The 26,216-nt window shown below is 40.0% G+C and overlaps 2 protein-coding genes across 3 annotated transcripts in view; both read left to right on the top strand.

Annotated features, from left to right (window-relative positions):
• Positions 1-17,539, top strand: part of SMCHD1 (structural maintenance of chromosomes flexible hinge domain containing 1) — a 60,774-nt gene extending 43,235 nt beyond the window's left edge. The window contains exons 35-48 of the mRNA XM_083622456.1: positions 2,211-2,298; positions 3,883-4,014; positions 5,012-5,164; positions 5,977-6,103; positions 6,287-6,406; positions 7,834-7,919; positions 9,798-9,917; positions 10,843-11,033; positions 12,007-12,116; positions 13,835-13,905; positions 14,159-14,330; positions 16,350-16,508; positions 16,810-16,927; positions 17,197-17,539. Coding sequence (XP_083478582.1) covers positions 2,211-2,298; positions 3,883-4,014; positions 5,012-5,164; positions 5,977-6,103; positions 6,287-6,406; positions 7,834-7,919; positions 9,798-9,917; positions 10,843-11,033; positions 12,007-12,116; positions 13,835-13,905; positions 14,159-14,330; positions 16,350-16,508; positions 16,810-16,927; positions 17,197-17,296 — 1,747 coding nt within the window. The 3' untranslated portion in view covers positions 17,297-17,539. The remainder of the gene's footprint in view (positions 1-2,210; positions 2,299-3,882; positions 4,015-5,011; positions 5,165-5,976; positions 6,104-6,286; positions 6,407-7,833; positions 7,920-9,797; positions 9,918-10,842; positions 11,034-12,006; positions 12,117-13,834; positions 13,906-14,158; positions 14,331-16,349; positions 16,509-16,809; positions 16,928-17,196) is intronic.
• Positions 17,540-24,907: 7,368 nt separating this feature from the next.
• Positions 24,908-26,216, top strand: part of EMILIN2 (elastin microfibril interfacer 2) — a 32,883-nt gene continuing 31,574 nt past the window's right edge. Inside the window, exon 1 of one of the 2 annotated variants that reach the window (XM_083622549.1) lies at positions 24,908-25,710. In XM_083622549.1, the coding sequence (XP_083478675.1) occupies positions 25,592-25,710 (119 nt within the window). In that variant the 5' untranslated portion in view covers positions 24,908-25,591. The remainder of the gene's footprint in view (positions 25,711-26,216) is intronic. The other variant, XR_014550125.1, reaches the window with a different exon arrangement.

Raw genomic sequence — 26,216 nt, 5'->3', positions numbered from 1 at the left:
TCCGCTAAACCTGGAAGAGTTACCTTGAGTTAAGAACTTTGCCCCAGGATGAGAACAGAAATCGTGCGCCGGCAGCGCAGTGGCAGCAAGAGGCCCCATTAGCGAAAGCACGCCTCTAGTTAAGAACAGTTTCAGGTTAAGAACGGACCTCCAGAATGAATTAAGTTTGTAACTAGAGGTACCACTGTACTAAGTATCCATTGGTGGCTGGCAGTTGTCACTTAACTAGTTGCATAAGACTGGTCTGGGAAAAGCTGGGGTTTTTTAAAACTGAGTTAAGATTGCAAAATTTCACTTCTGATTGGCTTGCTGGATAGAAATTCTTTGTTACTCATTGGGTAGGGCAAGTGTTCTGATGGGGGTGTAGAATTTTGAGCCACTCAAATCTAATTGGTTGAAGGGTGGGCTGGCTAGAATTTTGACTGTCCAGGGAAAAAGCATAACTGTCTGAGGCTGCTGGCCAGAAGAGGAAAGAAAGAAGGAAGTCTGGAGTTGAAGCAGGTGGAAGCCAGGCAAGTGACTATTGAATATATTGTTAGGAAGAGGCTTGGAAATACAGTCTTTCCCCAAAAGAGCTAAATTACTAAATTAAGTCAAAGATTGAAAGAGAGGCCATCAAAGGCCAGTAAGCAGGAGTGGAGCAAGGAGCTACTGGAACCAACCAGAGAGAGAACTGCCTGAAAGCCTGGCTTAGAGAAAACCAGCAGAAGTCCTCTATACCTGATGGTGAAACAGACTGATATGGGGAGAAATGACTAAATGTAATTGGTATATGAGTTTGATAGGTAAAGGAACTAAGTTTTTACAAGCCAGTATTATGTAAGCTTCTGTATTAGCAAGTAACTGCCATTTATAATAAGAGAAACCCTATAAAAGCAAATATAAGCCTTAAAGAAACGGTAACCAATTTAAGTATAGTATTCGCCTTCAGTCAATCTCTTTATTCTGTGACCCTGTACCTTAGGGTCTCAAGACAGTTCACAGAATATAAATTCAATAATAATAATTTATTGTTATAGTCAGAATTTACCTTGTTTTTCTTTATAGTTAATAATAAAGGACAACAAAGTGAATCTACTGGTTTGTACCTTGTCTAAAGTAACATAGCTACTGTGTTATAAATTAAGGTTTTTGTAAATGTCATAGTAAAGATATAGGGGGCAACAGCTACAAGATTTGAAATATAAGCACAAAGGTGGGAATAAATTAGGAACCCCTTCACACCACCAGCGAATAAGCAGTTGTAAATAGAAGCTGGTTTTCCACATGTAAAATGGGGTGGCTCTCCACAGTAGCAGATACCTTACTAAGCTAATGATTATTTGAATTTTTTTACTGCACTGTTTAGTTTTCAAAATAGAATGTTCATCTATCGCAAAGAACAAAATAAGGGCTAACTATTAAAATATTGCAAAGAGGTTGAAGCCGAATGCAACCAGAATGAGGTTGTGTTGATAAAAAATGTCAAATCCAGAATGTAGGGATTCTTTCAACTTAGCTCTCTGCTGAATGCCTGTGTTAAGCATATCACTAATCCAGAATGTTTGCTTACAAGGTAGAGTTTGATTTAAAGGAGACTAATTAAGTTGTTGGAGAAAACATTGAGGGGGTTGCATGCGTTTAACTAAGATAATTTTTGTTGCAGCATATGACAAGGCAACTACATTTATACGTAGTCTGTATTTGTAGTCTTCAAATACAGTGGTACCTCTGGTTGCGAACGGGATCCGTTCCGGAGGCCCGTTCGCAACATGAAAAGAACACAGCTTGCAGCGGCACGTCTGCGCATGCGCGGGTTGTGATTCGCCGCTTATGCGCATGCATGTGACGTCATTTTGCATGTCTGCGCATGCGCGAGCGGCAAAACCCAGAAGTAACCCTTTCCAGTGCTTCCGGGTCGCCACGGGACGTAACCTGAAAGAACGTAACATGAAGCGGATGCAACATGAGTTATGACTGTATAGGAATTAATTTTTTGTATATTAGTAATTAGAATAAGATATATGAGGGGGAAATATATTACTTAGAAGAAACTTTGGGTTAGATTCAGGTGTCTTTCCTTCAACAAGATCTACTTGCATTGAAAGAATGAAACATTTGGTTCAGCTCATAAAATGTATCCTCATTTAATAGAGAGGTGGGTTTGTGTTAGAAAATATAAATATTGAAAGTTTTACTTTGCTACTAAAATCCTGATATTTGCAATTTAGGCAAAAAATGGTTCCAGAGAAAGTGGGCACCTACAGCATCCAGTTTGCATTTGCCATTGACAAAATAAACATTCTTAACAGCGAACAGGTTTGCTTTTGAAATAACAGTTATAAAATAAAATGCTGTAATTTGCTGCAGACATTTTTCTTATTTTATCTCGTAAGATTTGAATGAGTTACAAGCTAATTTATGTTGATGTTTTGAATAACCTGTTCAACTTTTACTACTTTCTTAGAAATAAAAAGGCCTTTCCCTGAAGTATTTCCTTCTCTCGCATGAACCTACCCATCCATTAAAATCATTAAAACGTCATACAACAATAAAATAATACAATACAGAACAAATGGCCAACACTGAGTCAAGCCAATTCTCTAAAAACAGTTGGTGAAACAAACATTTTTAACAGGTGACAAAATATCAGAAGTCTAGGTACTTGTCTGTTTTCAAAGGAGCAGTCTTCCAAAGAGCTAGTGCTATTCATAAGTCTATTCATAAGGAACTCATCTATCCACTTAAAATGATAGTCCCTGAATAACCACTCATATGCAGACAAATTCGACAGAACTTAAAGGGACATTTTTTCCCTTCCCATCCCCCAATTTCCTGCTCAAATATATACACACGGAGATCCCTCTTTCTCCATTTGGAGGTACCCAGAAAGAAACAGTCTAAACACTGCTGCCACCCAGAAATCATGCTGTCGTGCAAGGGACCCCAAGGGTCATCTAGTTCAACCCCCTGCAGTTCAGGAATCCTGTCCACAGCCATCCCTGGGTGGACCCGAACCACCAACCTTCTGGTTAACAGCCAGACACACTGACCCGTAGCACCACCTGAGACGGATGCCGACAATAGAAGAATCGCTCCACTTTTCCATTTTTAAAACTTGCTCTCTGCCACTACTGTTTTCTCTGTTGCTGGGTTTACTAGATTGATGCTGCTTTTAATTTGCTTTTGATTTCCATGTTGTACTTTATATTTTTGGAGGTTTAAAAAAATGCACCACCTAGAGAACTATCTATAATGGGCATTCTATAGTGGAATTCTCCCATACATAAGCTCAGTGTCTCAGTGACTAGATCAAGCCCAATTTTTTCAATGAATGAGGCAAGTCCTGATTCAAAAGTACCTGGCCTTCCTCTGTATGTTTTTGCTCTACCACTGTCATATGGAACAGTGGTGGAGAAGAGAGTAGTACAGCATTTTAGGAAATACTTGTGACAACAGCAGCTACTTCTTTTCCACAATTCCTTGTTGTGCAGTTCATGTAAAGGTCCACAGGGATGGGCTAATTAGTAGCATTAATACTTTCTCGAATGCATTATATAAAGCTGCAGTGAATAAGCACAAATCCAGAAATAGATGTAGTTTGGCCCAACTCATACAAGTTTTGAAGTGAGATTTCCACTTTTGTGTAGTGGGGCCTTCAGTGATAGCAGTGTAGGAACTATAGCAGTGACAGCAGTGGCTGTCAGTTGCAGTTGTTAAAACTACAGCATGGGCCCAGCTGTATGGAAGCAAAACACACAAGAAGAATACATATGAATTGGAAACTTAGTATTCTACAATTAAGGTTGTTTCTATTCTTGATTTGCCTTAAAAGACATGCTTCAGTACTTGTTGACCGCCTTTAAGACTGTGAACTGAGTATTGTGATGATCTTTTCCTCAGATTGTTTTTGAAGTGGAGCCTAATGAACCAACACAGCTGATGCCAAGAATTTTGCCAAATACTCCTGCCGTTACTAATGCTCAGAGTCTTGGCAGTCGGACCCTTGTCAAAGACTTGACTCTCGTTATTATGGTAATTAAGTAGGATTGTATATAATAAAATGACTTAAAATGGAATGGATTTCACTTTTTAAGAAAGGTATATTGAAGCTGGATAAAATAGACATTGGTTCTCTTATTTCCTGCTTTACAATCAATATTTTGAAAAAAGTGGATTTTAAGTTCCATCTGATTGTTTGGCCATATAGCTATAGAGAGAGGCTTAAAGGGCCTCAGTTGGTCCCTGGGCCTGAGGGCCACCCCACATGTAAACAGTTAACTTGTATTTTATTTATCATTTCCATTAAGGTTGGCAGCCCATTACTTGTATTTTGTTTTAGGAAAAACCTTAAATTTTATCCTGGGTTATTCCAGCAATTCTTTATAAGGTGGAAGTTTAGTCTTCTGGGGTTTAGTCTTTGTGATTAGGCGTGCTGAGACTGAAAAACCTGGAATTTACGGTATTCCACTTGAAAAGTAAGATATGAGATATATGGAGCCTATTCCCAGTATTCAACAGCAGTCATCCATAATCTTAATTACAAAGGGTGATTCTCATCTAATTCACACTCAGAGTAGACCCATTAATTTCAAAAGTCTCCTCTGAATATGACTATCAGTGAATATAAAAAAGCATTTCAAAGTCCCACTTCACTCTTCCCAGGTTTTTTTTTTCCCCATTGAAAAGATCTTGGGTGGTTTTCAATTAAGTTTTACCTGGAGTAGATCCATTAAAATTAATGAACATGACTTAGTTAGGCTTATTAATTTACCTTGTGGGATACTGGGGCCAATGGTGTGGGTTGTTCCTCAGCACTTGATTGCAGTGGGTCTACTTTGAGTAAAACTAAGTTGAAATGCCCAACTGCATTTTAAGCTCAGGACAGTGCAGTTTGCAGGAAAGGGGCTGTAAACTTCCGAAGAGTTCTGGAAACAAAAAGGGCACACAAACAAAATATGTGCACATACTCCAACCTCAAAATACATGTTATGGGCAGGGTACACAACTCTAATATCTTCTTAATTTTAAGGATGAATATAAAAACTGCACTGGCAATGACTTGGATGGGAAAATCATAGCTAAAATTCGAAGTTCAACTGATAAAGTTAAGGACATCCCACTGTTTCAGGGTAAAACAGATACAGTTGAGTTTCCATTTCACAGAGGAATTGTTGAAATTGAGGTGAGTCTTCTAAACATAATTGTAATGTAAGTTTAGAGGTAATATTCCTAAAACCGAAAGCAGCCATGTATTCTCTTGCACATGTGTCACTTTTCCTTACATTTTTCCTGTGTTTTAAGAAACTTTAGATACTAATGGGCATGATCCAGAGAAAATAAGTAAATTTATAGCACAGTCCTATATATCTACAAAAATTCTTACAAAGTTCAACAGTGCTTACTCCCAGGAAAAGATTATAGGATGGCAGGTTTAAGTCCTGTTTATTACATTCGAAGAATTAAACCTATAAAGCTTATTGAAATCAATGGTTTATTTCAATCATGTTCAGTATTTACAAACTGGCACCCATTATATTTTAGTGCTTATTGATGAGAAGTGATTCTTTTTTTCTTATGACAAGCTCTGATCCCTTGGGATCTACTGTCTGCTTCCATGGTAATAGCAGTAACTTTAACTCCACATTGGGAGTTGAATGTTTTGTTTTACTACGTATTATTCATTTCGGTTCTCTCCATGCTGCCTTTTGTACTATTTTTAAGTATAGAATAATGAATAAAAGCTTACCAAGAGAGCATACAAGGTATAGATATATTTCTAAATTGAAGCTTCATTTTATGTCTTACGTTACAAAGTAAGCTAGATCAATGGTACATATAACCTTTTAACCTTGAAAAAATACTTTTTGCTAAAAATGTTCTGTTAGTATATGTCAGAATTAATATGGAATGAAAGTATAGCTAATTTTTGCACAAATATTTTTATATACAGCAATCTGAAATCAATGATAAAAATATATGTCTGTTTTTCTTCAGGATCTTGTGCTGGCAGAAAATAGTCCAGGGAGAGATAGTACTGAATATATTCTTGTATTTGAGCCAGATATACCCATTTTGAATCGACGTTTGGAACCTTATTGTCTGCCTTTTATGTTTTATGATGGTGAGTTTCAACTGTTTCTATTTTTTACTTTCTAAAATGTAATGTGTATTTTCTATAAATCTTTAAATCTTTTTTTTCTTGCATTCTTTCAATTATCAATGCAACATTTCATTTTGTACTTGGTCTTTTCCCAAAATACCCACGAAGTAGAATGGATTAAATTGCAAATTTTTTTTTGTTTAGATTATAAGAAACAACAGCAGATGGCCACTCTTTCAAAAGAGAGAGACAAGCTTTCTAAGTCAATAACTGCATATAGAGACACGTTTGACACCAGAAATCAGCTTCTAACTGAACTGAAGCGTAAGTAACATACAAATACTGTTTTCATTTGAATGTATTTTTCATTGTTACAGACCAAGAGTTGCTAGCCTTTAGCACTTCAGTTGTTGCTGAATTACAACTCCTGACAGTCCCTGCTAGCTTTACCAATGGTGAGGGATGATAATAATTATAGTTTAGCAGCATCTGCAGGGCCACAGATTAGTAAAGTTGTCATGTATTTTTATATGTGCTACTCCTTTTCAGTAGTGCTTAAGTATAGTTTTGGATTGTGCAAATTAGAATAGGTCCAGATATCAAGACTTTTTGAATACATCTCTTGTTTTCTCATCAGTCATCTAATGTCGCAATGACATCAGGTGGTTGACATTGTCACAGATGAGGGGAGATTGTCAGGCGTGTTGTGATGCAAGCTCTGCTAGCTTCGCAAGCTCTGCACTTGGTGTTTAGGAAACAATGAGCACAGGATTTGGACTGAGCTATGATGTACTGGTTCACAATATACAGCCACTCCCTGTGAGTAATTTCTTCATCCAGTAGTATACACAGCTATTTGGTGTGAATTGAGCTGTACACATAGATCTCATTCGCACATTACCTTTAATCACAGTTGAAATAAACTATGCTTTAATGTGAATGAGCAGAATGCTGGTGCACAACGCTACTGAGAACACAGATGCTTTACACCTGCCCTGCTCCTGTTGCAGCCATGCTACCAGAAACAAGCCACAGTCTGGTCTGCTTGTTGTCAAAATCTAGACTCGTGGCCTGTTTGTCTTCTTGACTTCCTCTTGTGATTTGTTTGGAGAGAAAGGAACTATGAGTCCCGGTTCAGATGACAAGATGAACCAGACCATGGCCTATTTCCTGGTAACACAATAGGAACAGGGCAGGAGCAAACCGTCTCCGATTTCAGCATCCTGCACCAACCAGCATGCTACTTCCTCACATTAAACCAAGAGTGACTTTAGGTATGTGGTACGTGGACCAGACCATAGTGTGCTGAGAGCTGATTTTGTGACTGCAGCCGATGATAAAAGAACACAGCTGCAATCATGGAGATCATTCTGATTGCTCACTGTATGTATTGCTGATCTTTCTTTCTGTGGCCACGTATTCTTGTGTAGACATTCAGAAGAGTGATTTGACCCCAGAATCATTTGATAATTCTTAGCTGAGTGCGTAAACTATCACCACTGAAAGTATTAAGCTTCAGGTGGTATCATACATTTGTCTGTGCTTGCTCTGAATTATTATTATTATTATTATTATTATTATTATTATTATTTTATTTTGCACATGTGAATCAACAGTTGATGTTAATTCGGTTGACGATGAGACCAATGGCGTGGGTGGTTCCTCACCGCATGACAGCGTTAAGCATGCTGTGTGAACTTAACCTCAGACCAGCCTTAACTAATTTTTACTAACTCAACACATTGTTTCAGGTCAAGTTCAGGAGGCTGAAACAAGAGAGGCCCAACTGAAGGATAAACTGAAAAGACTTCGGATTGATATACCTCAGACTAACGTTGTATGGCCTTTTTCATTTTCTTTCATTTTTATCCATCAAGATATCTAACAAAATCCTAGTGAGGACAAGTAGAGTATGACTTCAGGAAAGGCTTACACAAAAGTATCTATAGCATACAGTTCTTAGCCTCATACCTAAATAGATGACCCGACAAATTTCTCGCAAGGTTTAGATAGAAGCAAGACTTACAGTTTCATTAATACTTTTGTTTCCACTTAAGGTTTCTTTTTCTCAAGATTGTCACAGCCATTGTTAAAACTTTTCTCAGCCCCCATTTTCAGTCCTCTGCTGTCCTTAGCAAGCGTATAAAGGGGCAACATGGTCTCTTACTCACTGATGCCCATTTTATTACAATCTGCCAATCGTATGGAACTATCTTTAAATTGTATCTTCATGGTGACTACTTGGTATGGCTCTCTGTTTTTATCTAGTGACTCACCTTTGGGATTGGGGTATCAGTTCATGTCACCACCAGTGCTATTTTTCTAGAAAAAGAAGTGCCAGAACTCACCATGAACGCCTCTCTTGTTCTATTATAATGGCAATGGCGCCCACCTGAGAGGTGCTGGAACTGAGTTCCGGCAAATTCCGGCTGGGGCAAAAACCCTGGTCACTACAAATCATAAGACTGTTTTGTGAGAACATGGAGACACAGTGCATATCAGGAACTGAGCCATGCTGAATCTCACCACATGAAGAAACTACAACCCAGGTGCAATTTCAGGTGACCTCACATGAAGTGATCCTGAATTTGTGAGAGAGCACACGCTCATTATTCAGGAAAAGTAGAATGTAAGTTGCCTGTCTTAGGAGCCCATTAGTTAGCAGTCTGCCAGCTGATAGCAAGGTAACTTGCAGATTCTGCTATTTGGTTCAAATGAGCAGTGTTTTGAAGCAAAGCTTCTAATCTGCATCTACAGTGTAATCTTGTGCATATCTACTCAGAAATCAGTTCCATTGACTACAGGTAGGTAGCCGTGTTGGTCTGCCGTAGTCGAAACAAAATAAAAAAATTCCTTCCAGTAGTACCTTAGAGACCAACTAAGTTTGTTACTGGTATGAGCTTTCGTGTGCATGCACACTTCTTCAGATATCATTGACTACAGTTTGGCCTACTCCCATGTAAGTGTGCATAAAGTTGCAATAACAAACTATTGTCAGTTGGATACAGCTTTTTACATCAAGCACAGAAAAATCCTAACTTCATTTTGAGATGTTTAAGAGTGATAAATTCACTTTCTTACTTAAAATTCTAATCAGAAAACGAATAGGTTATATCCAGTTGGTGCATGAATAGGTTATATCCAATTGGTGAATCGTCTGTCATTGGAACATTGATCAAGGGGACTTTAGGGAGGAGGGGAAATTGCTGAAGATCACATTTATGTCTGTTCTTTGACAGAATGCTCTGCTTAAATCAAAGAGCTATCTGTGAGTGGAGGGATACCAGCTAGATACAATGCAAAGTACTGTATTTACTCAAATGTAATGTGCCATCAAATCTAATGTGGACCAAAACCTTGAAACCAAAAAAGTATTTGCTGTTGAATGTAAATGCACCATCAAATCCAATGTGCACCCTAATTTTCATAGCGTAATTTGGCCAAAAATGGTGCGCCTTACATTTGAGTAAATATGGTATTTAATAATGCTTCATATGCAAATAATCTACTCTGGTCATGTTTGGATATAAAACTAAACCATGAAGAATAGTTTGTTTAACTATACTGTGCACACAACTCAAGCTCTTTTGTTTTACGACTCCCTTAGTTCATACAGACTAGAGCCACTAGCTTAACATTACATCAAAATCAGTACTTGTGATTTATTTTACTTGATGGTGCATACCTTCAGTAAAGAATTTATCTTAATTTTCAGCTGCACTTTGCTAATTCTCTACTAAAAGAGAAAATCTCTGAGCGGGAAGGAATAATGAAACAACCTAGAAGAACATGCACATGTTCCGATTATCCCAAAGACAAAGATGTTTTGGGCAAGGTGAGTTTTGTCTTAATTCTTTATAAGATCATCTAATTTTTTTAAAAAAAACTAGTCCTCTAGGATACCATACACTGTTCTCTCTTTTCATTACATATGAAATGGTGGTGTGAAGATAAGATAGTGGAGAAGAAAAATTAAAAATAAGAAAAATATTAGTTCTTAGGATGTTCTGTAGTACTTTCCTCACATTTCCCCCTATCATTATCTTTATTATGTATACTAGCAGTATGCAATATAACATAATAGTCTGAGCTACATGTTTTTCTCTTTTTACAATGGACCCAGTAATGAATAAATTTTATCTATATCTATATATATTTTCTCTATTTCAGATAGGACTAGGTCTTTTACATAGCCAAGTAATCTAATGGTTGAATCTACTGGTAGTTTGTATCCCATTATTTCTTCAGTTTTGTATAGTATACTTGTCAAAAAAGGTCATTTTAGGGCAAGGCCAAAAAATATGACCCATGTCATATTTTTGTTATATTTTTTTACAGTATTGCCAGCACTAGAGAACTGTAATTGGGGCCTGTCTGTTATAGCAGATGAGAATGGAAAAGGTGAATAAAACTTCCATAAGGGCACTTGTTAATATTACCCCAGGTAGCCAGTAACACTGCAAAAGAACCATCTCGTTTCTTCCTTAACTTCTCCTGCCATGTCACACTGAAGGATAGTCCATGTATAACTGTGTCTTTGTGCACAGCTATTTCCATGTCCAGCTTCTTGTCTCACCTTTCCTGGCTACAACAAACATTCTTCAAATGGTGGTATCTGTGATTTCCTGTAGGCTTGAAGCCTAGCAAAAATAGCAGTGTCTTGACTTTCTAACTAGACTGAGGGCACAGGGAATCTATATTTTTCCTCCCATCAGGGGAAAAAACCTCATCCTTTCAAATTCATTATTTTATTTTGTCAGATTTCACACTTAGCACAAATTGAAGATAATGAAGCAGCAAAGGTTATTTCTTGGCATTTGGCAAGTGACATGGACTGTGTTGTCACTTTGACTACTGCTGCAGCTCGTCGTATCTTTGATGAAACCAAAGGTCAGCAGCAGGTGTTGCCTCTTGATTCTATTTATAGGAGGAGTCTTCCAGACTGGAACAGGTAAGGTTTCTGTATTCTTTCCTAATCTAAATAATGCTTGGTATTCAAATTTTCAGAGTTCTTAATATTTTCAGATTTTTTAAGCAATAGATGTATGGTTGGGAAGTCAAATTCTGTGCCTGCTTTATAGATTGACAGCACATTCATTTTGTGTCTATTGCATCCATAAAACCCTGATGATGACTTGTTTGTTTTGTCCATTTGTTTGTCATGTTAAATCATTTTCTTCCCCTTCTTATGGTTCTGGTTCATATGATTTATATTGTACAATCGAACCTTGGTTTTTGAACAGCTTAGTTCTCAAATGTTTTGGCTCCTGATCGCCGCAAACCCAGAAGTAAGTGTTCCGGTTTGCAAACTATTTTTGGAAGCTGAACGTCCGACAGGGCTTCCGCGGCTTCTGATTGGCTGCAGGAGTTTCCTGCAGCCAATCAGAAACCGTGCTTTGGTTTCTGAACATTTTGGAAGTCAAACAGACTTCTGGAACCGATTCCGTTTGACTTCTAAGGTACGACAAGGTAATCGTAATCGCTTATGGAAATACCAACATCCACCAGCATAATGTCTAAACACAAAGTCTGAAATCCTAACCCCACATACCTGGAAGTAAGTCCCATTGAATTCAGTGGGATTTGCTTCTGAGGAGATGTGGTTAGGATTGTGCTGTAAATATTGCTTAACTTTTATTTGGTGAAGGGTTGTGTTCAGTGGTTGCCTGAGCAGAAGGCAACTCATGCAACAAATCTTTCTCCTCTTCCTATGCAGCTCATTGCTGAAGCAAGATCCCTTTGCTCAATTCTGGGCACTTCCCCTGTATGACACAGCCCCCGCTGTTCAGCCCATCCGCACCAGAGGTTTGAGGGTTGCTGAAGGAGGAAGGGTTGAGACAGATTGGTTGCATGGATTGCCTTTCACTCATGCTGCCAACATCAATGCCAAAAGAAAATAACTTCTTTGACTTATTTCTAACTAGGCCTTTACCTCACTTACAAAATGGAAGAAATACTTTCAAGGCTATAGGAAATCCTGTGTTTGCCAGGAACTTGCTAACATTTCCGGAGCACACAGAGAATTGCCAGACAGGTAAACATCATGGGAACAGCAAAACTTGGAATTATAGTGTGCTCTGATAAGTTTAGCGGCAGCAATTTTGAGAGGTATGAAGTCTTGTCTCTCTCTCACATACACACACACACACAATATTATATATATACACACACTATCATCTTCTCAAGTTTCCTCTCTGAAAAAGTGTTCATTAAAACTCATGAGAGCTGGACTAGAATGAGTAAGTGGAAGGTATCATTAACAGAATGATCAACCATAAACTGAATGATCCCTAATGATGATTTTATTTTAAGCAGGGTTTAAAGACACATTCTAGCATTTGCACCTTGCTTTTTATTAAAGAATTGATTATTGTGGTAGCTGCTTAATGTGCAATTTATACCTGTCTACTCAGAACTAAGTCTCACTGAGTTCAAGGGGCTTACTCCCAGGTAAGTGTGAATAAAATTGTAGCCTAAGGCCAATATCTGATGAAGTCCTGTTGCTTGCCCAAGGATTTCTACTTGAGCAACAGAACTTCCATCTCTTGGTGTCTTGTTTACCCTTCCCAAATCTGTCCCAGAGGATTGAAGAAACCCCCAGAATAGATTTAGGTGCCGCAACCCAAACACCTTGTGCTAGCACTTGGTTGAGTACTCCTCTAAAACCCTATTAAACAACATAAGGTTTTTAAAAATTTCTAATCATGCCCCAGTATGTTTTAGTTGGGGGGGAAGTTCACTACTTGGGAAGAATTTGTGGAAGTCCATTACTTTAATCTTGAGAAATACTGGAATTGAAAAAAGGTTCTTTTTTTTTACATATGAAGGAACAGTGAAAAATAACCTAGTGTGAGATGCTTTTAAGGCATTCATAACGAAGTCGTTTATTAATCTTTCAGTTTTAAAGAAGAAATTCAAAGAAAGGAGGGATATCCATGATGGCTGTAGTTTTGGAAAGCAGACATAAATCTGAACACTTTTCAGATCATTAGAATGATTTTTAGTGGAAAGCTGGAATCAAGTGAATGTGGTTCTCTTGCAGGAGGGCAGATTTTTTTTTATTCAGTCTTGCTACTAAATTCCAGCTATAAAATCCCAGCTGGAATTATGTTTAAATGTTACCTCTGATAGTCATGTGACTCGGAAGTAGGAATCTGTCAACTAACATTTGGAGAGCAAGACAATTAAAAATTCATCCCCTCTTGCAAGAGTAATTTTCCCAAATATCTGGCCACATTATTTAAATGACACTAAAGTATTATACAAAATTAAATGGTCCTTTCTGTATCAAACTGGAGACTTTCAATATCAATTCCATTTTTAAGACATGCATCAAAGCTTTTTCATCCATGTCAATTGATACTATCATTGTTATATTCAGTTTTGAAACCATGTACATGGTATGTTATGCTTGTTACTTTTGACTTGTATTATACTACTTGTTGGGAGTCAGAAGTGGGGAGAGTGCTATTGCGCTCATCCTCCTTGCAGGCTTTCCACTGGCATCTGGTTGTGAGAACAGGGTGCTGGACTAGATGAGCCTTTGGTCTGATCCAGAAGGGCTCTTATAGTAGCAGTATTTCCCCATCTAGTATAGCATTTCAGAGTTCCACTGAACTATGTCAAAATATCAGCGCTGTGTTCTGTATTTATATTCAGCCTTATAATGAGTAGATGATAAAGAAAACAGTGATTTGTATAGAGGTTGGAATTTTAAACATTAAAGTCTCATTATTTCATTTACCTTTCTAGTGTTTGGGATGCTTTTAGGAGATGCCATTCTTATTGACAATTTGGATGCTGCCAATCATTACAGAAAAGAGGTGTGTATTGCCACTTCAAATGTTTCCGTTTTGTACATACATGAGAGAGGCAGAGGCAGAATAGAATTCAGCCGTGTTTCTATGATACTTGCAACATATAGAAGTCTCAAACACCTCAGGGCTTGCACCATTTTCTGAAGTTCCTTGTGTTGTTTTGGGGTTCACTTCAGTGTGTCAGCGTTGTTAAAATTACCTGTTGCATGTCACAGACTTGACACATATTTATTAATGAATATTAAACCTATCTGTACAGCTTGTTAAAAACACATATTGCCCAGCATTATTGACAAGAGACGGAGAGAGAATTCGTAGCAATGGAAAGTTTGGAGGTCTTCAGAATAAAGCCCCTCCCATGGATAAGCTTCGAGGAATGGTTTTTGGAGCACCTCTGCCGCAACGATGCAAAATTCTCTCTGAACAGATAGGTGTGTTCAAAGCATAATATATTAAATAGTTATTTGTACAGCTTTTCTTAAAATTTTACTGTTTTTAGAAATTCAGTCTGACTCTTAACTAAATATAATTGGCATTTCATATTGCTGCTGAAACAATTGCAATTACTAAATGAGAATCTAGTGACATTAGATTCTTTTAGCTTTCTTACATGCGTTTGAGTTTGCACCACAGCCCTTTGGTACAGGCAAATCACAGATTAATGAAAAATGTATTCACGTAATTGGTAAATAAAACTTTGTAAGCAATTATTCTGAAATGAATCGTGAAATATTGTCTTCCATTTTCGATCGCTATTGTATTTTAATATTCTGTTGGAAGCTGCCCAGAGTGGCTGGGGAAACCCAGCCAGATGGGCGGGGTATAAATAATAAATTATTATTATTATTTGCATCAATAACCATAGTTAGAGATAATGTGACGCTTACAGCTCAGTTTTCAAATCTAGGACTTGGTGGCATTGTGTTGATAGCCTAGTGCAAGACTCCAGGTTAGGATATCGTGCAGATTCTGTACCATTGCAACAAGATGTGATGCCTATTGCCAAGTGCAGTGGTGTGGGATTGAAAAATTTCCACTACTATAATTCTGTGCAAAATTCCCCTTTTTAAACTCCATAGTAAGTGTTCCTAAGACTGTATCTTAGATTCACTTTGTTAATCCCCACCTCAGTCAATTATTTTCCTACTTTTGGCTACTGGAAACACATTAATGTAATTTATACAGCACATAAAATGATATGCTTTTCAGTTTTGTTCAGTTAATTTAAGACAGATAAACTTGTTAAATCTGAAATTCATCAGTGTTTGAGACACTGGGGGGGGGGCGGGGACGGGAATAATGAAAATCTGTATCACTGCTTCTGTGACATTATAGTTCTCTGGTAGCATATTGTCCTAAGTGCCTTTGAAGTTGGGTGGGCCTCTTGAGTGTAATAAACTTTTAAACAATATAGAGTTTGTGTGTTGGAACAGAGCAATTTAATCTCCAAAACTGTGTTTTTAAGGCCATATCATAAATTACCGTGTTCTTATACAGATACCATTTGCTTGTAGTTTAAATGCAGAATAAATAAAATGTGAATGTTGATGGGTACATTTGTTACAAGTGTTCCTAAATCAGTGGTGGGAAACCTGACCAGCAGGCTTGCCAGGCCTTGGAGACTGTCCCACCCAGTGGTTTGGGGCAAATCACGCACACCTTTCCTGCATCTGATTTCATATAGTAACATCAGATGCAGGAAACTTTGAGTTGTGGCTAAAATTAAGATGAATCAGGAGTGCATTGTTGATTCTTCCTTTGCAATTGAATTCAAGCCAGGTGATGAGATCCTAAAGTCATGCCTGCAAAGGAAAAATATCTCTTTGCCTTGCCCAGCAACAGAAAAAGGTGCCCAATTCAAAAAGTGCTGGCTTTTTGGTTCAAAAGAATTGACTGTGTGCTTAGAGTGCATTTCCAATTCTTCCTTTGAATTGCTTGCTAGAGTTCAAGCCTGGAATGCAAAGAATCCTTTGCAGGGGCTTGCTGCAGGAATCTACAGAGTACACCCATCTCTGCCCAAAAAGGACTTGCTATTTTCTGCAAGGGTCTTCCTTTGCACCTGACTTTATATATGACATCTCACCCACCTGTTAAAATGCCTGTGAGGGTGGTGGAACTCAGAATACAGCCCACCAGCTAGATCCTCCTCCCCCACCCAGTCTAAACACATGCAGTTTTCTCTGGACTACAATGATATATATTTATGAAATTCATTATGTTTGAAGAATATTTTAGTAACCTTTTTTTTAAAAAAAAAAGTTACGGACACAATTTCATTGTTATCCTGTCCATACTTATCTAGAAGTTAGCCACAGTGAGTGGGGCTTAATTTGTGAGTAGATATGTGTGGTACTGCACTGTTAACAGCTTTACTGTCTGTTATTTATTGCTACTGTTCTTAAAACTTTTGGCCTTGTGCCTTACTATCCTATTATTCTTTTACATGTTAGATCTCCTTCAGCAGTACCAGAAAGCAGTTGCATGGCTTACTAATAAGAAGAAAGACCTTGATTTCCAGGAGCAATTATATAATAGTCCAGAAATGAAAAAAAAGAAAGAAGAGCTTGCAGACCAGGAAAAAAGACTCAAGTCAATAGAGCAGGAATTGGGTATGTTACTCACACATTCACTTTTACATGATGGAGTTGAAATGTTGATCTCAGAGGAAGTGCCCCCTCTGACCTACCTTGTGAGCCCAGTTTCACAACACAAGGTCCTTTCTGCAGGAAGGGAAATTGTGGATTTATTTGCAAATAATTACTTGTGGATAATACTCTCAGACCTTGAACTACAGTTACTTTTTGTATTAGCTTTAAAAATCTAATTCATGCTTGGTATGCTTGTGCCTTTTATTTCTGAAGTTATATGTACTAGATTTGAAAACAACAGTAATGTTTGTGATCTTCATAGGCATTACCTCATCTGGTCGATGCTCCAAATCTTCAGTTCACATGGAAGAACTTGATACATTTGACAATCCTAGCCCTCCAAAAAGAATGCGGAGAGAAACAGCAAAACGGTCACTCAGGTTTGTTTGTGAGATTCTAAAGTAGTTGGTGTGTTTTTTTAAAACGCCCAGTTTTGTGGTGCTTTTGCATGAATATGCATGTACAGGGAATATCCTACAACTAACTGATTCCACCTGACAGTGGTAGTAATACTGCATATAGTCTTTGCATGAGGGTAAGGGAAAAGGGAAGAAGGAAAAAGGGAAAGGATAATTACAACAAAAACCTTGCCTGATATTTGTATTACATTTATGCAGTTTCTAAAATGACCTGTGCTTATTTTTTGTAGTCCAGAAGAATGGGTATCATCTCCTCCCATGAAGAAACAGCAGCAAAGAGCAACACATACATCAGATGTTAATGGAACAGCCCGAAAAAAGAAACCATAGACTATAAACAGATTTCTTAAAAAGTAACTGTATATTGAAATATGTACAAGCTGGGGAAAAATAAATTCATGTTAACCACCATTCTTGTATACTTCTAGAGAAACGTTGTTAGTAACAACTGTTAAGCTTTATTTTGTATAGCTTTTTCTATGGTTATTAGACTTCAGTATGTGGAAGTAATAAATATGCTTTTTTATTTATGATAACACATTCAGATTTTACAATAAAATGGCTACAATACTACAGATTTTTCTATTACTATAGAAGGTTGCAATTTAGATTGTTTGAATGTGTTCCCTAAGGGTTTTTAAAATAAAGTGTTGTATCCATATGTAAAGTCCCTAAGCACTGCCCCCATTAAATCTGTGGAGAAGAGCTGAACTAAAATGATTGATAGACATTCTTATGCTTTTATTCACTACTTGTATGAAAGCAGTTAGAGGCATTTTTCAAATATGGTCAAACTTGCTACTACTCCAGATGCAGACAGATGCCACTGATTGGGGATGAGCAGCAACCTGACACATGGATACTACTATCTGCCAAAGTAAGTAACTTGAGTATACTAATTGTTCTAAATTGGCCACTACCTTCCAGAGACTGGGGGATATATGCTAAAACACAGCTTACAAGTCTCATCTGGCAGAAGGACCACTGTCTCCTGCAGTGATGAAACAAGGGCCTAAGTGCAGGTTGGGGAACCTGTGGGCCCTTCAAATGTTGAACCACAGCTCTCACCATCCCTGGCCATTGGCTGTTCTGGCTAGAGTAGATGGGAGTCCAACGGCATCTGGAGGACCACAGGTTCCCTACCCCTGGGCCTAGTGGGTTCATTTTAAGAGAACTCTCAAGCAGAGAGGATCTGCCAGGCTCTCTGAGGCATAACTGCCCTAGATGCTCCAGCTAAGCCTGCAAAATTATGAGACTCAGATCACATTCATCCCAAGTCAAGAGTGAAGAGAACAATCAGCAACCCCTTCAGGGTCTCTCCTGTGAGCTACAGCAGCAGAATGTAGGAGAACAGTCTGGTGGGAAGTGGTACACATCCCAGCCATTGAATGCCAGGCAAGGGTGAGAGGGTGATTGTTTAGTGATTCTCTGAGAAGCCTACTCCTTTGTATAAACAACTAGAGAGAAAGGGGAAGGTGAGGAGTTAAATGAAACCCTTAGATGCGCAGAGACAGTCAGGTACTAACCACCCTAATAAAGGAAGATATATTGGGAACAGCAGATCTGTTCTACCCATGTTTTCAGTGGTGGAGTGTTCTGTCCTGTTCCATATCATTTGGGACAGGAAGAAAACGACCTCTCAAAGGAGTTGGGAATTTTGCTGCACTGCAATTATATTTTTATGAAAGATTACTAGTTTGATCTTCATAGAGTCATAGTTTTCACACACTATAGTAGTATTGTCCTAAATTACAGGGTTTGATGTTTTTAAGTGTTCCAATGCACGCACCGAAAGAGGAAGCTCTGGGTCACATGCATAGGTATATATAGGACCCTTGATTCATTTAGCTTGCGTCCCATTGGCCTGATTAAACCCAGCATCAAGGGACCTACCAATTGGGTGTTGTGGCTAATCAATCAAACCCACCCACAACACAGGGTTTGGTTGCCAGGTCTCACCGCAACATGTGCCCCCTTTAAGGCAGGACCCGATTTGTTAGTGATCCTGTCCTCTGTACTAATTCATAGAATCTTAAGAGTTGGAAGGGACCCCAAGAGGCATCTAGTCCAGCCCTCTGCATTAAAGGATTCTATTAAAGGAATCTGAACCAAGCTGAAGTAACCACATTGACCATATGGAGTCCCAGATTTTAAATAGTTTACATATGTGAAGCTCAAGGGACTTCTTGCTTAATCTGAGAAAGCCAAGCAGACAGGTCTGAAAAAGGCTGCTTTACACTAGCTGTGCACAACTAGAGCTGAACTGAGGCCTTTATTATCTCCTCTTTACCCATTCTGAGGCTATCTGCTATCAGATTATACATGTGAGTCGCAAATAGGCTTAGTGTGTCAATTTGTTTTTCTGGTGCACATGTTTGGTAAGTATTTATGTAGAAGCCCAAACACCAGATTTCTGTCTTAAGGAACTAATAATTTAAAAATTGAAAGTAGGAAATGCAATAGAAGGAAATAATTGGGTAAATACGTGCTGGTATAGAATACCAAGAATCCAATTTTTTATTTTTTTCTGCTACAAATACAAGGCTGAAAATGTGTGTTCAAAATCTATTCAAATCTCAAAAGCCAGAACTTGAGTAGGTCTCTAATGGCAGAGATTCTAGAGTTCCTCCAAGAGTCTGTTCCAAATATGTTTAAACTTTAGCTGGTAAGCTGGGTTTAGTAAAGATGACGACTGTGGGGAAAATCATCCACAGAGCAAGTATTCCTTAAAAAGACTAAAAAATTAATTTACTTGCAATATACCCATTTGCTCTCTCTCTGTGAAGATTAGCATTACAAATTGTGATGGAGAACTCAAAGGGAGTTCAAAGAACTAGCCTTCTGAAAGTGTTGTCACTCAAGATGCTTTTCCTATATCAACACAGTGGCAACACAGGGGCAGACATTAAAGATGTGTGTGTGTTTCATAAATCTTTCAAGATAACATTTGTGAGAGCAGTGGAGCAGTTAGGTAATTTTAGACTCTACTTAATGGTCTTAGGACCTCTTTTGATGATAGTGCTTTACCCACAGCCTTGTGGGACATCTTCATGGGGAAAAGGGCTAAAGAGTAAACCCTACACAAATCCAGAGTGGAGTACCAAGGGTGGTTTGATGGAGTCTTGTATGCCTCCTTCTCCTGCAGCCAAGCTGGTCCCAAATGTATTGCTTTCCTTTGGACCATATTAGTGAGGCCATGGGGAAGGCAGTTGTTATCCAGGCAGCCCAGGACCTCCATATACACTGCTACAGCTTGCACCCCAGACAGAGCCATAGCAGGTGCTGTAACCTTCAAACAGTGCATTTTATTCTCAGAAGGTTTTCTTACTCGATTTGTGCAAGTCTATTTTAGAACATGCTTGTTATCTCTTGCATGCATGTTAACTGTTCATGCCACCTCTCTCATTAAGACAGCTATTCTGAAGACTGTCAGAGCATTCATTAGGTTTCAAGTATGCCATATTATTAGTGCTGCCAGAAACCATTATTTTTGACATCTGGAGAAGCACTCTGGTTTAATTAAGAGAACAAATGAGGTGGCATTAGTAACCTATATTAGTCAAGACAATTTATATATGTTCTGGGGAGAAGTTATATCTATGTTAACCTTTTTCTCTGCAAGTTTGTTCAAACTATTATCCTGAGCATAGTTTGCAGCTTTAGAGCAAGTGTTGACAGTCTTGCATTATTCACTCAAAACAGCAAAGGGAAATATACTGAGTGAATATGAAAAACCTAGACTGGGTCTCACAGCACTTGAAATTAATCGTTACGCCCTGAATCATATTAAGACCACTGTAAGGCTTCTGTTACTCATTTCTGTGCTCAGATCAGTCTTCCAGTGTCCTGGAAATGAAGGACTGCGGGGTTTTCCATTTCTGGTACCAAAAACAAGTTCCAAGGCTGGACAGATTTTACTGGAAAATGGCTTAAAATGTAGCCATCTGTATAGATTAGTCTAAATTAAGGCACTTGCTCTGTATAGAGCTACACTGTTGTTACCAGTCATTAAATGCACTGCTTTGCTTTGCAGGAAGTCATGACTGCTTAAACTTGTGTTTAGTGGGATAACACTCAGAGGGAAAACAGAAAAACAAAGGACTCCTGAGACTCGTGAATTGCAGCATCTGAGTAATGAAGTCCATATGATTGCTGTCGGAAGACAGTTTGCTATTTATGGCAGCAATGTATATCCCAGGCTTGTATTCAAGAAGACAATTAAACCAACTCACGTAGCATTCCTACTGCCATGGAATAGACTTTTTATTTTAATAGCAACATAGAAATAAGTTTGGCAGTCATATAAATATGCAAGGCTTCACTGGAGCCAAGTCTCAGCCCCAGCACATATGAAATAGCATATTAATGTATTTGTGTGGGTATCTCCTGCTACAGAGGGCCAGTGTCCTAACATGCCCCCGATCTACCCACCCTTCCTTGAAGCAAACTATGCACCATCTAGGGATTTCTGGGAATGGGCTCTAGAAAAGTCATATAATGAACAGATACAACCTTCCCCCTCCCCCCGTATCCAACAGATGCAGCTTTTCTTGTCCCTGCAGAACAAGATGCACCTGTCAAAAATCTACCACAAAGGGAGAGAAGAATGGTTACTCTCCTTTTTCAAAAGATGTACCACTGATTCACCCCACTCGAATCTGAGTTTGGGGAGAGTTATATCTATGCTAACACCTCTTCTTCTGTACCGCTCAGTTTTATAAATCAAAGCACTGCCAACGCAGCCTATACATTTTCCTGTCATTTGTCAAACGGCAATGCATGCCAAAATGCATGCATGCATGCCAAAAGCCAAAGCCATGCTGTATTTAAATTATATCCCAAACTGCTCCTATAGGAACTTCTCATTTTGTATCTTCATCACCACCACCATCACCACCACAACAATAATAAATGCCCCTTCAGGTTTAACAGTAAGTCCAAACAGAAAGCCTTTTCATCACATGTGGAAAACATTTAGTCAAAGATCTTGGGAACACTCCCAGAAAATGGAGCTCTACTTATGTGAGGCAGCCAAGAATGCCTCTCTCTCAGACAGCCTTTGCCATTTGAGCACAGTGCTGTAAACATTTGTTTATTCCAGCTTCTATTTTGCCTCTTCCTTACACTTCAGGCTGTTAATCGTTTTTTCAAAAAAGTATTGCAGTAAAAATAGTATGCCCAGCTAAATGTGTATATAAAATGTAGAAATTAAAATGACCCCACACTTGCTTAACTTAAGATGGAAAAGGCCAACTCAACAACAGCAAATGTTTTACAGCACGTAGGTTCAGACTCTGAAGAATCTTCATATATTTATATATTACATCTAGCATAAAAGGTAAAGGTAAAGAGACCCCTGACCATTAGGTCCAGTCACGGACGACTTTGGGGTTGTGGCGCTCATCTCGCTTTATTGGCTGAGGGAGCTGGCGTACAGCTTCCGGGCCATGTGGCCAGCATGACTAAGCCGCTTCTGGCGAATCAGAGCAGCACATGGAAACGCTGTTTACCTTCCCACCGGAGCGGTACCTATTTATCTACTTGCACTTTGATGTGCTTTCGAACTGCTAGGTTGGCAGGAGCAGGGACTGAGCAACGGCAGCTCACCCCGTCATGGGGATTTGAACCGCTGACCTTCTGATCGGCAAGCCCAAGAGGCTCAGTGGTTTAGACCACAGCGCCACCCGCGTCCCTACATCTAGCATAGTCTTACCTAATTAAGTTTGTATAACAGCTCATCGGTGACATCTAAGTCTGGGATTTTCTTACTATGCCCAGGAGCATCTTTTCTGCCCTACATTTGAAGAAGGGTTCTGGGGAACTTGTTCATTACTTTGTGTCAATTTAGGCAGTTGTATCAAATATATTATCCTACATTTATTCTCAGATTCTCCATGGGCAGGGGGTTCTACAACTGAGCAGCAGCTACCAAGAACACTAAGGGTGCAGCAGACTTCTGCTTTTGTGACAGGACTTTCCACTTTCTCACCTCCTCCTCCTCCTCCTCCCCTGTCCCCGCAAACACCTCCCCCAAAATCTGTTCTTATGGGTTGGGGAACTCTCTCAAGCAGATTGGTGGACCTGAAATGGCAGGACGGGAGGGGGAAAGCCCTGTTGCAACCACTGGCACAACATTGGATATTGCCCCACATGTCCACGTTAGTAATGCAAAATTATTTTATTTGCTAACTTTTACTAGTATAAAAATAACTGGCATAGTCATGGTACAAAGTTGGGATTTCTTTTTGCACAACCACAACTCATACAAAATAACTACAATAGCATTTTTAATATATATGTCACCTAATGCAGTTAGGGAATGTGTAGCAATGCAGATGTTGCTGGACCCCAACTTCCACCAGTCCCAACCAGCATGGCAAATGGTCAAGGATTATGGGAGCTGTAGTGTAACAGCATCTGGAAAGTCGCATGTTCCCCACCCCTGAAATAGAGTTTGGGGAAATTGAGTTGTTTTTTCCTCACTTATGTCCCTAAAGGGTGGAGAATGAAGCTTAGGCAGCAGTTGGCTTATTTGATGTTTTGTTACTTCATTAAAAGGAAGCAGTTGACAGTTCACCAGTTAATCTCACTCTCTGGTTATACAAACACATTTGCCATCTAAGGCGAGGGGGGAAACTTGATGGCAGAATCAAAATATGTTTTCGAGGTAATTTTTAGCACAGCTGAAACAGATGTAACTTGATGTGATATTAGATCAAGCCAAATATTTTCTATATAAAGACATGTCAGTGTTTCCTGTTATTTTGATTAAGTCACTGTTAATATTTGGCACTTAGTCATTCAGATTAGAACATAGCAACGACCTCAGTAAATGCACTATTTTCTCTTGTTGCTTTGCGGTAATGGAGAGATATATGATTAATTTACTAGTCTTCAGGGATGCAAATAGTTTTATTTCCTTTCAGGGTGTATATGCATCAGTCATAGTCCATGGCAGCCTTGTCTAACCCCATGACCTCCAATTCCCATCAGGTCCCAACCAACTTGCTTATCACATGCCTGCTGGCTGAGCCTGATAGGAAAAAGAGTCCAGAACATCTTGAGGGCACCAAAATGGGGAAGGCTATGGCTCTTTCGGGATTAGACTAGATGCTATTGTCTTTTCTCACCAGGAAGAGGTCTTGAAGCATCCAGCAACTGTTCACTGATATTAAGTGCAATATACTTGCAGCTGTAAATCAGAGCCCAGCAGAGTATTTTTTTAAAAAATATATTTATTGAGATTTTACAAACAAAGAAAATTACAATATAAGAAAAGAAAAATAAAAAGCCAGCAGAGTATTTAAAATATGTTTCTAACACTATAACATGCTGTTGTTGTTTTTATAAAGCAACTCTGGACCCCTGTTAGAACACTCTAGAATCACTCTAGAAAAGTTATTAAATAGTTCAGTAGTTAGAAGCATTGGCTGTCTATAGCAGGCATGGCCAAACTTGGCCCTCCAGACATCTGAAGACAGCCCTGTTTAGGGAAGCTTTTAATGTTTGATGGACTATTGTATTTTAATATTTTCTTGGAAGCTGCCCAGAGTGGCTGGGGAAATCCAGCCAGATGGGTGGGGTATAAATAATAAATTATTATTATTATTACTCCAGATGTTTTGGGACTACAATTCCCGTCATCCCTGACCACTGGTCCTGTTAGCTAGGGATGATGGGAACTGTAGTCCCAAAACATCTGGAGGGCCAAGTTTGGCCATGCCTGGTCTATAGCTTCATCCTGCCAAGTGGTCAGGAAGATTTGAGTCCCCAACAGGTGCACTGGGCTATGATAATGACCCGTGCAGGAGTAGCACGGCTGCCTGCATCCCCTCTGTGACGGCTAACCGCCTCCCTTGGCCTAAGTAAGCAGCCTTCCTTCATTAAGCAATTTTTTGGGGGGGAAACGCTTGCTGAGTTGCGTAAGATTGTTCTTGGAAAAGAAGAAGGCTCCGCCGAATGGAAAGAAAAGCGGGGAGAGAAGGAGCAGCGGCCGCCAGAGGAGATTCCTCTGTCTGTAGCTCACAATGGCGCACGTGCCTTTCTCTCGGAGGTCACGCAGGGCAGATGGGGGGAGAGGAGCCCTCGAGGAGGGGAGGGGGGTCAGCGCGCGAGTCTGTCGAGCGTCCCAGAACACCCGCGTGCAGCGGGAAGCCCCTCGCCGCGAGCCCGGTTCCTTAGTCGTCTATTCCATCCCGCTGCCCCCCGAAGTGACTGGTTGCGCCCGCCGCGTCCAGGGCAAGACCGAGGAAAAGAGGAAGGGGGCTGCCGCGCCGCTGTTTGGCCAGGGGAGATGTTTGTGAGGCGAGGAGGCGGCTAAGTCATCCTTCGGCTCGGGGTGTGCGAGCCGGAGGGCGGAAACTTGGGAAGAACTAAGCGGGGCGGGGAGCGGGGGGTTGAGGAGTCTTGCGTCAGTGAAGGAGCTGAAGTGGAGAAGCGAAGCTGAAGCGAGAAGCCGAGTTCGCGGCGGAGCCAAAGAGGGGCGACGTAACAAGGAGATAAATAGGCTAGGAAGGGGGAAAGGGGTCTCAGGAGAGAGAAGTCGTCTTCAGGACGGAGGCTGAGCTGCGGGACGTCTCTCCTCGCGCCCGGCGAGTCCGTGGCGCGCCAGCTGTGGCGAGCAGCATGGAGCTGCTCCCGAAGCCCCTCAGGTGGACTGTGCTGCTGCTTCTCCTGTCTCTGTCCGGCTGCCTCGGCCAGACCGCGCCGCACTTGCGCCCCAGTCGGCCGGGCGTCAGGAACAAGTAAGTGCCCGCCTCGGCCCTTCTCCGCGCCAGCTTGGGCTCCCCCCAAACTCCGCTCTCGGGCCCTTGACGAAACACACCCCCGCCCCGGGAAAAGTGAGCCGAAGGGCCAAGAGCCGCAAGCTGCCTGCAAATGGGCAAGTTGGAGCAAAGTGAAACGGCTGCGTTGTCGGGGAAGAGGGAATTGTTGGGGGTCTGGCGTGTCCAGGGAATCCCCTCATCTTTGCGGCTGCGAAGCTCTGGTGAGAGTTTAGGTTGAGTTCCCAGCACATGGTCGGTCATCAGTCCCAGCAGAGAACAGAATTGGATGTTACACAACCGGGGTGGGGTGGGTGTAATCTGTATTACTTGAGGTCGTTGGAGCTCTTTCTGCGGTGCTTGATATGTGGCCAGTGTTAGAAACTCAGAAATATAAGCTAGGTGTCAAATGGCTCCGCTTAAACCAAGGTTACAGTCGCCAAAATGGAACGCCTACTTGCCATTTTGGGATAAGAAGACAGCTCTAA

Source organism: Podarcis filfolensis, assembly GCF_964270895.1.
Source record: "Podarcis filfolensis genome assembly, chromosome: 7".
Lineage (NCBI taxonomy): Eukaryota > Metazoa > Chordata > Lepidosauria > Squamata > Lacertidae > Podarcis > Podarcis filfolensis.
This window is presented reverse-complemented; position numbering and strand designations above follow the sequence as displayed.